Source organism: Corythoichthys intestinalis, chromosome 12, assembly GCF_030265065.1.
Source record: "Corythoichthys intestinalis isolate RoL2023-P3 chromosome 12, ASM3026506v1, whole genome shotgun sequence".
NCBI classification, from domain to species: domain Eukaryota; kingdom Metazoa; phylum Chordata; class Actinopteri; order Syngnathiformes; family Syngnathidae; genus Corythoichthys; species Corythoichthys intestinalis.
In genome coordinates this window covers 24,046,815-24,060,491 of record NC_080406.1, presented here as the reverse complement: position 1 = coordinate 24,060,491, position 13,677 = coordinate 24,046,815, and the positions used below count along the sequence as shown (strand labels likewise).

Below are 13,677 nucleotides of genomic sequence, written 5' to 3'. Positions count from 1 at the left end.
CATAATAAACAAATACAATACTTATGTACTGTATGTTGAATGTGTATATTCGTCCGAGTTTTATTCATTTTTTTCTTAATGCATTGCCAAAATGTATATGATCGGGAAAAATTATCGGGAATGATTGGAATTGAATCGGGAGCAAAAAAAAAAACAATCGGATCGGGAAATATCGGGATCGGCAGATACTCAAACTAAAACGATCGGGATCGGATCGGGAGCAAAAAAACATGATCGGAACAACCCTACTTTTAACCATTGTGGTTTTTTTGTGGTAGCTTTAAACCAGTTGACCACATTAGTCACGTAGTGTATTTAAACCGTCCTTATTTGATATAACTACATTTAAGTCTTTTATTAAGGCATTTTTAGTACGTTCTGCCTGTATGCATCCAAACAGAACAAGTTGAGAGTGCACTGTAGTACTTTGGGTGTCAAATTCGCCTTATATAGGACGTTTCGCTGATGTAGACATTTTGGCCGGAACGCCAGAACATATGTCCTCCACACCCTTCTCACCTTTTTAAACCCTGACCCATTTTCATGCCTGTTTTTGAATGAATCTTTGTCTGAGACTGTCATCTTTCACACAGTGTTGCCATTAACTTCCTTGATTTCAAGTCCTTTTGCAAAAATTCCCATCATATAAGAGGGGATGCCCTGATGACGAAAAGGCACCTTGAAATTTTGGGATATCGCGTTGTTCAGGTATGTATTATTATATTGTAGATTTAATCGAGAACATTCAGTCAAACATTGTCTTGTTCCTGTTGTCTTTGTAGATCCCTCACTTTGAATGGAACTCTATGGAGCTGTCAACACTGGATGCATGGAAGGAATACCTCAAGAAGAAAATATTTACAGAGCGTTTGCCATGAAAGCCTTAATAATTGAAATAATACTTATAAAGTCAACATAGTTGTATCCTATTAAAACGAATTTACAGATATTTCATCAGGTGCTCTATATTCATATTCATCACTAATGTGACGTGTTTTTGTCCAATTGTTAAAATGTTTTTTTAAATACAAGATGGAACTTGTACTTGCCATGTGATCATTACAATTGACTCCTTTTCAAAAGGAAATGCAGTACTGTGAAATGAACACTTTTTCTTTCCACACTGGAGCTTTTGTTGAGGTGGGTGATGTCAACATTCTGAAGACAGTTTTAAGAGAGTGTATAAACTTCTGCAACAACATTATTATTATTTTCTACTTCCCCTGTGAAGGAATCCGACCTTTTAGCCAGATTGCTGGAATCACGCCAGCTGGATTAGCGCTGGAACCGCGCTACAGCATTTCCAACGACCCCGGCCAGCAGAATCCAGATAATCCGGCCAAAAGGCCAAACTCCGCTCGTTCACCTTTGTTTTAACCCCTTGTACTGACTCCATATTAAAAGCTGGAAAAAGACTTCGAAACATAAGTTGACAGTTTATTCCAAGTCAACAGCAATCATAAAGCAAAGCAAAACAGCAAAGAGACCCAGGCGAGGAGGAAGACTGGATCCAGAGTCTCCATCAACTAAAAATTCCCAAGATAAGACTGCTTTAGCTAAAGAGTTCAGTCTTTTGAAGGCTCTAGTGAGGCAGGCTGTGGTTCGGAATAAGGGTGTATTTGGGCGTTGTTAAGGGTAATTTTCCGTTGCAGGTTGGGCCGATGAATCTGTGCGTCACTGTTGCCTAGGGAACCAGAGTTGGCGATTTTGTCAGCCTCACTGCTGAGCGTTAAAATTCTCAGTCGTGGAGTATTCTTGTTGTCAAGTGTTCCTTGTAGCAAAATGGAATGTCCCGCCATTTGTTCTGGACTGTCCAGAAGAGCTGACTGCGGGATTTGGTGGTGCAGCCGTGGGCATGTAGATGTCTTGCCTATCACCTGCTTCCCAGCATCAATCTCACTAAGTCAGCTGCATGACGCGCGCGTTGGGCTTCCGTGTTCAGAAGGCATCCTGTATCGGTTATGCACTTATCTGCCCGTTGTCCTGGCCAGTGTTGTCAATGTAATCTGATTACTTTCTTCAGTAACAAGTAATCTAACGCGTTCATTTTTCCAAGCCAGTAATCCGATTAAAGTTAGTTTCCCTAGTGCCTGTGCGTTACTATTTTGTTTTTGCCTCATAATGTATGTAGAATGAAGAATACTGTAGTCATGTACAAAGAGCATTTCTCATCGGGGGGGAAGAAAAAAAAAACGGGTCACGTGTATTACGATGCTGTTTGAGGCTGTCTGCCACGGCGGTCAACAACATTGCATTCTGACGAGGCAGCGAGGCTAACAGTGAAAGGCAGGAGAAATCGCAAATGGATGCCTTTGCTCACTGGAAATACAGCCATTACTTCACATTTCTGTCCAGTAAAGATGACAAAAATATCTCCGTGCGTTGCAAACTTTACGCTGGCTTGAAAAAGACTGTCGGCTGCTAAAAACTCTACATCCAATTCAACAAGGAAGCACATGGAATTACAGGACAACGCGACAAAACTCGAAAAAGCCTACAGGTAACAAGACAGCCAGCACTTCTACAGTTTGTAACCAGCCTTTATGCACATTTTATTGTCAGTGTTTGTAACCATAGGCGGAGTTTTACTTTTGTGGGGCTGGGGGCAAAGCATGTTGTTGTGTGAAAAAGTCAAAAGTTTGGACACACCTAAACATTTTTATGTTTTATATATTTTCCCTACTATTGTAAATCCTCTCTGAATACATCAAAACTATGAACGAACATGTGGAATGGCAAAAAAAAGAACTAACGGAAAACAGGTTTTATATTCTACATTCTTCAAAGTGTCCACCTTTGAGGTGTCGCCAAACTTTTGGCCAATACTGACTGTATATATACATATATATGAAACCAGACATGTCCAAAGTCTGGCCCGGGGGCCAAATGTGGCCCGTGGTCAAATTTCATCCGGCCCCCAGCTTCTGTCATAAAATCAATAACATCTGGCCCGCACACAGACTTAATAAATTGGTCAGCACATGAGGTAGCTTACACACTAAATGCTGCTCCTCATTTACCCACTAAAAGGCAGCAGCACTCTAAGCAACAGTACCCCGTGTGACCTGTTACTCCCAATTTTCTAAAATGGCGACAATCAACAATAAAAAAGTTGACTGCGACGGCCGACGCTTAAAGGATAGGTAGATATTGGACGATTACTTCACTAAAATACCCAACAACTGTGTCTGCCTCATTTGCAAAGAGACAGTCGCTGTTTTAAAGAGTTCAATGTGAGGCGATATTACCAAACAAGACACGCTGACATGTAAGACAAGATTACAGGGAAGGTACGTAGTGAGAAATTGAAGCTAGTTTAATTTTACAGCAGCAGTATTTCACAAGAGCCCGACAGTCGAAAGAGAACGCCACAAAGGCTAGTTGCAAGATTGTTGAAATTATTCATTTTAAAAAATACCGTATTGACCCGAATATAAGACAGTGTTTTTTTTTTTTGCATTGAAATAAGACTGAAAAAAGGGGTCATCTTATATTCGCGGTCTAGACATTATACCCATTCAGATATCATTGAAGCGATGTTCTGTCATGACAGATCTCAGCTACTCTCAAGTTTAACTAGTTTGCATTATTTTATTCCATTGTTTTCCCTTATTCAGATTTGTTTCAAGACTACAGTTAAAGTTAGACTTCACTTTGATGGTTAATGCAGTTATTGCTATTTTGTTGTTTTATCACAATAGATTGGTTTATTTACATTTCAAAAACCAGAAGCCATTCATTTACGAATGTGATTGCACTTAAGTTTACATATTTAAATGTTCAGATATTAAGATTCGAATGAAGCAAAATTACATGCTTTTTCTATCAAATATATTGTTATAATCATTTGTTTCAGATGTACTGTAATTATTTTCTGTATAAAAATTAATTTGGTGTTCAAAAAGTCTTTTTTCAAATTTGAGTCTTGTAAAAGAAAGGGTTGTCTTATAATCAGGGTCGTCTTATATTCGGGCCAATATGGTAATAAAGCAAATGTGACAGAATGGTTTGCTAAAATTTGCCTAAATATATTGGTCTACGTAAAGGATGTCAGCCAAGGTCGGCCCCTCACATTTTTACCACACCAAATCTGGCCCCCTTTGCAAAAAGTTTGGAAACCCCTGTATAAAACTGTTCAAGTTCAGTTGTTGTTGGTTGCGTTTGAAAGCTTAGGTTTACAGAAATTCTAAATACCCATCTTGCCTCCACAGGTGTAGTTTTGGCTTAGCAAAGCAAAAGCTAGTGTCTTAGGTGCTAGTCACATGATCTGCTCGAAAAATGATTTTGACCCATTATGAAATACGTTGTAGGATTCTTGTTCATTTCAATAATTTTTGTTGTTTGTTTCATTGCTTTACAACTTTTATAGGCAATATTTTAACAGCTAGGACTTTATTTTAAAGGGGATAAGGAGAATTTTTGACATTAGGCTTTATCTTGGAGTTAGCGGGGGTTTATTTAGTCGTTGGAGTTGATTTGAACAAATTCCGTGCAACTTTTCAGTTATTTGTTAGTTTCAGGGCTCCGGGGTGGCTAAGCTAGCGCGCTAACCCCGCTAACTCAAAGATTAATAAGCCTTATGTGAAAAATTCAATTAAATGCGATTACATTTTTTGTTGTCATTTTTATGTTGAGGCCGCAAAAGGAGAAAAATTGGTAAAAAGTAACTGATAAGTTACTTTCAAAGTAACAGTTACTTTGATAATAAAGTAATCGGTAAAGTAACTAGATTACTTTTTTGAGGTGTAATCAGTAATCAGTAATTAAATGACTTTTTTAAGTAATCTGTGACAACACTGGTCCTGGGCCCTGGCGCTACAATTTCCAATCATTCCTAGTCCATCTATTCATTATATCAAATATATTCTGCTTGTTTTCCTTAAACTATGATATAAATGCTATTTAATTTATATTGGGTGTGTTAGAGTAATACAAACTTAAATATGGAAAAGGATACTATTCCCTTCACCTTTAAAAGATATTCGTTCCAATTAGGTCAACAGGTTTAAATGACTTATTTGATATAACAAAACCTAGCATTAGAGATGTTCCGATCGATCGGCATCGATCGGGTCTGATCACGTCATTTTCAAAGTATCGGAATCGGCAAAAATATATCGGACATGCCTTTTTTTTAATATATATTTTTTAATTAAATCGTTTTATAATTGTATTTAACGTTACAGACATAATATGTTACACTTATCCAGAGTCTTTAGTTTAGGCTTAAGGTAGAGTTTTCAAATTTATCCCAATAACGGTGGTAATTAATTTTTTAAAAAATGTATCATGTTAAAATATTTAACGCAATTAATGCATGCACTGCACGACCCACTCACGCACTGTCGCGCTCAATCTGTAATGGCGCCGTTTTACCTATATAGAAAGCTAAAGGCAGCGTAAAATGAGCAGAGTGAATTTTGGCAGCCTTTGGAACCTTTTTTTAATTGGCTAAGCCTTACAATCCCTCGCCCTATGTTTAGAATTATAGTAGGAAGTAATGTTGGGAAGCAAGGTAGTAAATTATCTTTTTCTTAACACTCTATGTTATTTCCCAACGCAGAGAAGATATATCAATTGGTAGCACTACGCACAGTCATGGTTGCACTTCCCATCATGCATTTGGGCATGGCTACAGTATGATTTACTGAAAGCTCAACAAATACACTAGATGGCAATATTTAGTCACAATATACAAAGTCACATTCATCCTTTAAGAATTACAAGTCTTTCTATCCGTGGATCCCTCTCACAGAAAGAATGTTAATAATGTAAATGCCATCTTGAGGATTTATTGTCATAATAAACAAATACAGGACTTATGTACTGTATGTTGAATGTATATATTCATCAGAGTTTTATTCATTTTTTTCTTAATGCATTGCCATAATGTATGTGATCGGGGAAAATTATCGGGAATGATTGGAATTGAATCGGGAGCAAAAAAAGCAGTCGGATTGGGAAATATCAGGATCGGCAGATACTCAAACTAAAACGATTGGGGTCAGATCGGGAGCAAGAAAAACATGATCGGAACAACCCTACCTAGCATATACTTATCCTCTAACCATTCACCCTCACATCCGCACCAATGGTCAGTCACGCTTCTTATGAATGCGGTGTGAGATTAAATAAGAAATATGAAGTGATTATACAGTTACATTACACACTTAAATAGTCCATAAAAGTGTCAAAACACCCATCCATGATGTTATAATGTAACATCACTTCATGGATATGAACTGAAGTAGGTTCCTTGACCATTACAGCTTGGCCATGCGGGCCGCATTTAGGCGCATGGCTGCACAGGAAGCTCCGGCCGCATAACGCATCTCCCGGATCATCCCTGTCCACTCCTTTTTGTCGTCTTCGTACCTGGAGGGAACAAACACGTGCTCGGAGTGCGATCACAGCTCAAGATAGAATGCTATGTACAGAGTCACATACTGCCAAATGTCCAAGGCTTCAACTGGTTCACACTCCTTGTTGTCATTCTGCACCATTGCGAAGCCTCCAATGGCGTACATGAGTCCTCCACAGCTGACCAAGTTGATTGAGCTCCGTTCTTGGGGAAACTCTGTGAATGGTGACCACCTGCAACAAGATGGGCAAAGGAAGGTAAGCCCATTTTTCATGCTTGCATTTGATGAAGTAAATTGCAGTGTGAGCCAGATCATCGAATTGACCAAATTAGGGCTGTCCCAAACGACTAATTTTCTCCTGATTAGTCAGCTGACTATTTTTACGATTAGTCGACTAATCTAATCATTTAAAAAAAAAAAATTTTTTTTTTTTTACTAATTTAGCAATGAAATTTTTGTTGACGCTTATCAATTCACAAAAAATATTATGGAACACTTAAATTATTTATCAAAGTACAAATAAACACGTACATGACAATAATAAATCACAAGTAAACAATGAGTTCAAATGCTGATAGAATTTACTAGTGCAAAAGAATGGCATGTAAACAGATTCAGAACACTTTCGCCTTTCCAACATGATTCAAAACGATTCTTAAAAAAACACCTAGCATTAATATTATATTATACTGGGGCTGTCAAAATTATCGCGTTAACGCGCGGTAATTAATTTTTAAAAATTAATCACGTTAAAATATTTGACGCAATTAACGCACATGTCCCGCTCAGACAGTATTCTGCCTTTTGGTAAGGTTTGCAGCAAGGTTTTTTGTGCTGTCTAACAGCGAACTCTTGTGGTCGCTTTGCGACATGGTTTATTGCTTTCTTGCCAGTTCAATATGGCTGCACGACGTCTCGGGCGGACGCCTACGTTGTAATGTTGTGCTTATATGGTCCTTGGACAAGATTTGTCCGTAAGTATGGTTGTTGTAAAGAATGTACATATTATGTTAGTAAGCGAAATGTTATATTTTTTGTATGAGACGCTTTTTGTTTATGTTTAGTAAACCTGTATAGCGTGCTAAGCTAACGTTGTTGCTAATGCAATGCTTGTGTACTTTTTTTTGTAGTTTCACTACGGTCTAAAGAGGACAATGGTTTGAGGCCATTTTATTAATAAATCAGATGAAAAAGGAAGAAGTCTGATTATTAAGGCGTCGTTCACTAGCTGTCTAGCTTTGGAAAAAGTAGACGCTTCGGAGTGAGGACAGTATAGACAGATTTAAATGACAGTAGAGTGAAATGCCCACTACAGTCCTTATGTACCTGTATGTATATATCCATCTTGTGTCTTATCTTTCCATTCCAACAAATTATTTTACAGAATATATATATAATTTACAGAAAAATATGGCATATTTTATAGATGGTTTGAATTGCGATTAATTGCGATTAATTACCATTAATTAATTTTTAAGCTGTAATTAACTCGATTAAAAATTTTAATCGTTTGACAGCCCTATATTATACTATAGTACTATATATAATAGTATTATAATAATTATAACAATTATTCATTGTCAATCAGATTTTCCATAAAGGGTGTCATTTTAAAGGTATTCTTAGAGTTGAATCTGAATTCTGAAGTATGTGGGATTAACTCCAGAAATCGTTATTTATATGACGAACATGACATGCTTTTATTTTGAAATGTTCACCTCACCGCAAGTTTGACGACTGCCAATGTTTTATAGCAGGCTAAAGTAGGTTGCCTTTTTTCCCCCATTTTCACCTCAGTCTAGCAGTGCTGACGTTACAGTGTTTAATGTAGATGTGTTTTCTTATTTTGTATGTCTGAACTTTAATTATACAGCGTGTTGATAAGAAAAAGGAACTGGAGTCTCATATATCATCAGCACGCACGTACCAATGGATGGACGCACGCGCGCAGCGACAAGAGGCAGCCGTGAAAATTACCGCCCTTATTTTTATTTGCCATGCGATAAATGGACTCGTGGCATATCGCGACAGGCTTAGCAACTTCAATAAAACATGTCGTTAGTTAGTTAGATGGATTTACAAACTGGATGACGGCGCTTTAGGTGTTTATTCACGGCCGACGTGCAGCCAAGCTTGGCATTGAAGGGACAGGAGACAAGAGTGTACCCTCCTTTGTTTCTTTGAAATAAGTCAATGTTTTGGACACTCTGGTGCGCTTTTTTGGCTTTGTGCCGCTTTCCCCGCTTGCATACAGAGCGTCCGACATTCTGAACTTTCCGCGCAGGTATTTTTTTTTAACCCTTTATTAACCGCCGCCGGGATGTTGTGCTCGTCGACGGATTTACGTCATCGATGACGTCGACTATGTCGACTAGTCGGGACAGCTCTAGACCAAATATGTATGAATAAATGTACGTACTTGTTGGTTGAAAAGTCATATGCTTCACATGCAGCAGTAAGGCCCTCTGCATTGACTCCTCCAGCCACAACGATCTTCCCTTTATGGATTATCGCTCCGAACATGGCTCGAGGTGTTTTCATGGAGGCCACTTCTTTCCACTCGGACCTCTTGTGGTTATACGCGAACATCTTATTGGTAGGTTTGCTGTTTTAAATGAATAAGAGGCAATGCCAGGTGAGAGTAAAGTCGATCTTAAAGATGAAGAAAAAGATAGTTGAACTTACTTATCATCGGTTTTCCCGCCTATACAATAAACAAGCCCGTTCTCCGACACCACACTGTGTCCATGGATTCTCAGCGGCAACTTTTTTGTTTCAGCCCACTTCATTTTTCTAAAAACGGCAAATTGAAGAAAGATTTTTGAAAAAGCTGAATTCCTCACAAAGCTAGCAAAACTTACTCGGTGTCGTAGCACATAACCGTGTCGTGAGACTCGTTGCTCTCCAAGTCTTTACCAGCCACAGCAAAGATGAGCTTCTCAAACTCCCCCATGGCAAACAAACACCTGGGAGAGGGCATGGGTGGCAATGCAATCCAACCACCAGCAATGTTGTCCATCTGGAAAGATAGAAGAAGTTGAATCCCAGCAAGAGATCAGTACATACCAGATTGAACGCCCGTCAATGATAGGGCACAGATGCGAGGTGTGTCAGAAAAGCTTCCGAACTGTTTGAACAAATGATACAATTCAAACCGTTTTCCCTTTCACTGTGGGACAACTGATAAACTAGCTCATATACAGTGCCTTGCAAAAGTATTCGGCCCCCTTGAATCTTGCAACCTTTCGCCACATTTCAGGCTTCAAACATAAAGATATGGAATTTAATTTTTTTGTCAAGAATCAACAACAAGTGGGACACAATCATGAAGTGGAACAACATTTAATGGATAATTTAAACTTTTTTAACAAATAAAAAACTGAAAAGTGGGGCGTGCAATATTATTCGGCCCCTTTACTTTCAGTGCAGCAAACTCACTCCAGAAGTTCAGTGAGGATCTCTGAATGATCCAATGTTGTCCTAAATGACCGATGATGATAAATAGAATCCACCTGTGTGTAATCAAGTCTCCGTATAAATGCACCTGCTCTGTGATAGTCTCAGGGTTCTGTTTAAAGTGCAGAGAGCATTATGAAAACCAAGGAACACACCAGGCAGGTCCGAGATACTGTTGTGGACAAGTTTAAAGCCGGATTTGGATACAAAAAGATTTCCCAAGCTTTAAACATCTCAAGGAGCACTGTGCAAGTCATCATATTGAAATGGAAGGAGCATCAGTCCATTGCAAATCTACCAAGACCCAGCTGTCCTTCCAAACTTTCCTCTCAAACAAGGAGAAAACTGATCAGAGATGCAGCCAAGAGGCCCATGATCACTCTGGATGAACTGCAGAGATCTACAGCTGAGGTGGGAGAGTCTGTCCATAGGACAACAATCAGTCGTACACTGCACAAATCTGGCCTTTATGGAAGAGTGGCAAGAAGAAAGCCATTTCTCAAAGATATCCATAAAAAGTCTCGTTTAAAGTTTGCCACAAGCCACCTGGGAGACACACCAAACATGTGGAAGAAGGTGCTCTGGTCAGATGAAACCAAAATTGAACTTTTTGGCCACAATGCAAAACGATATGTTTGGCGTAAAAGCAACACAGCTCATCACCCTGAACACACCATCCCCACTGTCAAACATGGTGGTGGCAGCATCATGGTTTGGGCCTGCTTTTCTTCAGCAGGGACAGGGAAGATGGTTAAAACTGACGGGAAGATGGATGCACCCAAATACAGGAACATTCTGGAAGAAAACCTGTGGGTATCTGCACAAGACCTGAGACTGGGACGGAGATTTATCTTCCAACAGGACAATGATCCAAAACATAAAGCCAAATCTACAATGGAATGGTTCAAAAATAAACGTATCCAGGTGTTAAAATGGCCAAGTCAAAGTCCAGACCTGAATCCAATCGAGAATCTGTGGAAAGAGCTGAAGACTGCTGTTCACACTCTCCATCCAACCTCACTGAGCTCGAGCTGTTTTGCATGGAAGAATAGGCAAGAATGTCTCTCGATGTGCAAAACTGATAGAAACATACCCCAAGCGACTTGCAGCTGTAATTGGAGCAAAAGGTGGCGCTACAAAGTATTAACGCAAGGGGGCCGAATAATATTGCACGCCCCACTTTTCAGTTTTTTATTTGTTAAAAAAGTTTAAATCATCCAATAAATTTTGTTCCACTTCACGATTGTGTCCCACTTGTTGTTGATTCTTGACAAAAAATTAAAATTTTATATCTTTATGTTTGAAGCCTGAAATGTGGCGAAAGGTTGCAAGGTTCAAGGGGGCCGAATACTTTTGCAAGGCACTGTACAAAGATACAGTATCCTGCAATGGGGATACCTCGTTTTTTGCGAGTAATGGGGACCAGAACCCGCCGCGATACATGAAAAACTGCGAAGTAGCACCCCCTCTCCCCCATTTTCTCCTCCTAACTATAATTTATAAAACTGGCAGTGGCAAAGACCACCCTCGGACACTAGGATATAGTGGGGCATGTCCAACATGGTAGGAATGGCCTTGGGTTGGATGCAAGAACACCCACCTGGCAAAAGGCCACTCAGCCTGAACGGGAGCACACTAGGAACTATCATCTCCACTAGAGGGTACTCATTTTCTTTGGACGAATAATGCTTCATTTTTGTCTCTCTCACTGGAATTCAATGATTTTTTTTTGTTTTTGCTGTTGGTGTATTTCTTTGGCTTAATATGGTTGTTGAAAAGTTGTTGAAAGTAAACCAGTCCCCACCAACTTTTAACTTCTTAGTAATTTGTTGTACTGTGCTGTGTTTTATTGTAACCTCTTGTTCTCTGTCTTCTTGTGTCTTTCTGTTCCGTTACCTGACTAGGTACTGCGGATGGTAAATTGCATTTTTTGCTATAATCTGTCATATTTATGTCTAGATGTGTCTAAATAGATGTTCATTAATGTGCACTGTCCCTATTAAATCTCTACCTGGTAGAAGTAGCACTGCAACGGGTTTTCTTTGTTGTCTTCATCTACAAAGAGTCCTCCCAACACGTAGAGGTTGTTGTTCTTTGACACCAGACTGACATGGTTGCGGGGGATTTGCTCCGTCATAGCGGCCAAAAAACATTCATTTTCCTGTCCGTCGTAGGCCACCGCAGCTGTGTCGTTGATCATCAGCACCAAGTCTTTTGCGAACATTCCATATCGACGGGTATTGTTAAGGTATCCGGGCAACTTGGCTTCTTCCCCTTCCCCGTCACCCTTTTTCTTCTCTGGCAACTTGCCTGCAAATGCATCCCTGATCTCTTTCATTTTTTTGGTAATCTCCGGATCGTTTTTGATGAGATCGTCCTTTTCGACCTTTTCCTTGAAGTACTTCTCTGGTAGTAAACGGAAACGGATGCAATCAAAGCCCTCCTGTAAGGATTTAATGCGGTTCTCCTTGTTTTTCCTGATCCACCTCATGAGAGTCTCAAACACCACTTCCTCCTTCTCCACGTTAAGGGCATCTGCTCCAATAAGAGCAAAGAGTTCGTGAGGAGCGAGTTCCAAAAAGTCCTCATCTTTTGCGACGGTCACAAATCGATCGGCGATGTAATCTCGAGCTGCTATTGCCAGTCTGGGGCAGTTGATCATCAGACCGAGCCTGTAGATGGCAAGGCAGTTCTTCATAGTCAGCTTCTGCTGAAGAAAATTCACACAAACTGTGAAAACCGACGGGATCTGGAAGCGACTGGCGACTGCCAGGACATCCTGCACGTTGTCGTCATTGATGTCGATCTCAGCTGAGTACATGTAATTTACAATCGCCTCCATTACAACGGGATCCAGATCCTCCAGAACCACCTCCTTTTTGTCCACTTCTCTGCCATCCTCAGAGAAGTAAAGCTCCCGGAAGTAAGGACTACATGCAGCCAGGATAAGGCGATGGCAGGGGATGCTCCTGTCCCCCACCTTCAGGATGCAGTCCACCAATTTATTTTCATTTAGGAGTTCTTTGAGCCCGTCCTGAAGCAAAGTGCTCTGAAAGAGACGCAGATCTTCCTTCAAACCTCGTGGGTCCATCGTGATCACCAATGGATTGGGAGAGCAGGAGTGAGAATACAAGTGGCCGCTGTGAAGGCGAAGAGCTTTAAGGCGGCCAGATCTGAGGCTACAGTCGATATAACTGTGCTCCTCTAAATTTAGCCCAGCGCCCCATCCAGGAAGAATTCAACTTGGCCCTATCAGAGCTCATGCACAGCTGTCATAGAGTAAAAACAACTGAGGAGCTTCGTCACCTTGGAGATTTGTATTGTTAGTCGCCATCACAGAAATAGCCTATGAGATTTTTTGATACCTAAACCAGTGCATCGGAGAATAATCTTTGTCAAAGTGCTAATTTAGGTGATGAATTTCTAAATATATTATTCATGTTTGAAGTAGGGCTGTCAAACGATTAAAATTTTTAATCGAGTTAATCACAGCTTAAAAAAATAATTAATCATAATTAACTGCAATTCAAACCAACTCGAAAATATGCTGTTGGAATGGAAAGATAAGACACAAAATGGACATAAACATTCAACATACTATACATAAGTACTGTATTTGTTTATTATAATAAATCCACAAGATGGTATTAACATTATTAACATTCTTTCTGTTAACAAGATCCACGGATAGAAAGACTTCTAGTTCTTAAATGATAAATTTGAGTATAAGGTATAGTAATTTTATATTAAACCCCCTCTTAATGTTTTCGTTTTAATAAAATTTGTAAAATTTTCAACCAAAAAAATAAACCAATAGCTCGCACTGGTTGACGTCGCCGAGCGGTGACATCGCATCGGG

General features: G+C 39.6%; 2 protein-coding genes across 3 annotated transcripts in view; one reads left to right on the top strand and one right to left on the bottom strand.

Moving 5' to 3' along the window:
* The window catches only part of fastkd1 (FAST kinase domains 1), a 30,087-nt gene extending 28,411 nt beyond the window's left edge, over nt 1–1,676 (top strand). The window contains exons 13-14 of one of the 2 annotated variants that reach the window (XM_057852950.1): nt 594–708; nt 783–1,676. In XM_057852950.1, the coding sequence (XP_057708933.1) occupies nt 594–708; nt 783–878 (211 nt within the window). In that variant the 3' untranslated portion in view covers nt 879–1,676. The remainder of the gene's footprint in view (nt 1–593; nt 709–782) is intronic. The other variant, XM_057852949.1, reaches the window with a different exon arrangement.
* klhl41a (kelch-like family member 41a) lies at nt 1,453–13,300 on the bottom strand. Its single transcript, XM_057852951.1, has 6 exons — nt 11,830–13,300; nt 9,224–9,381; nt 9,048–9,155; nt 8,782–8,967; nt 6,448–6,594; nt 1,453–6,375 (listed from the first exon to the last, which is right to left on the bottom strand). The coding sequence occupies exons 1-6, from the start codon at nt 12,907–12,909 to the stop codon at nt 6,264–6,266; spliced, it is 1,791 nt and encodes a 596-aa protein (XP_057708934.1). The 5' UTR covers nt 12,910–13,300; the 3' UTR covers nt 1,453–6,263.
* Nucleotides 13,301–13,677: the final 377 nt, after the last annotated feature.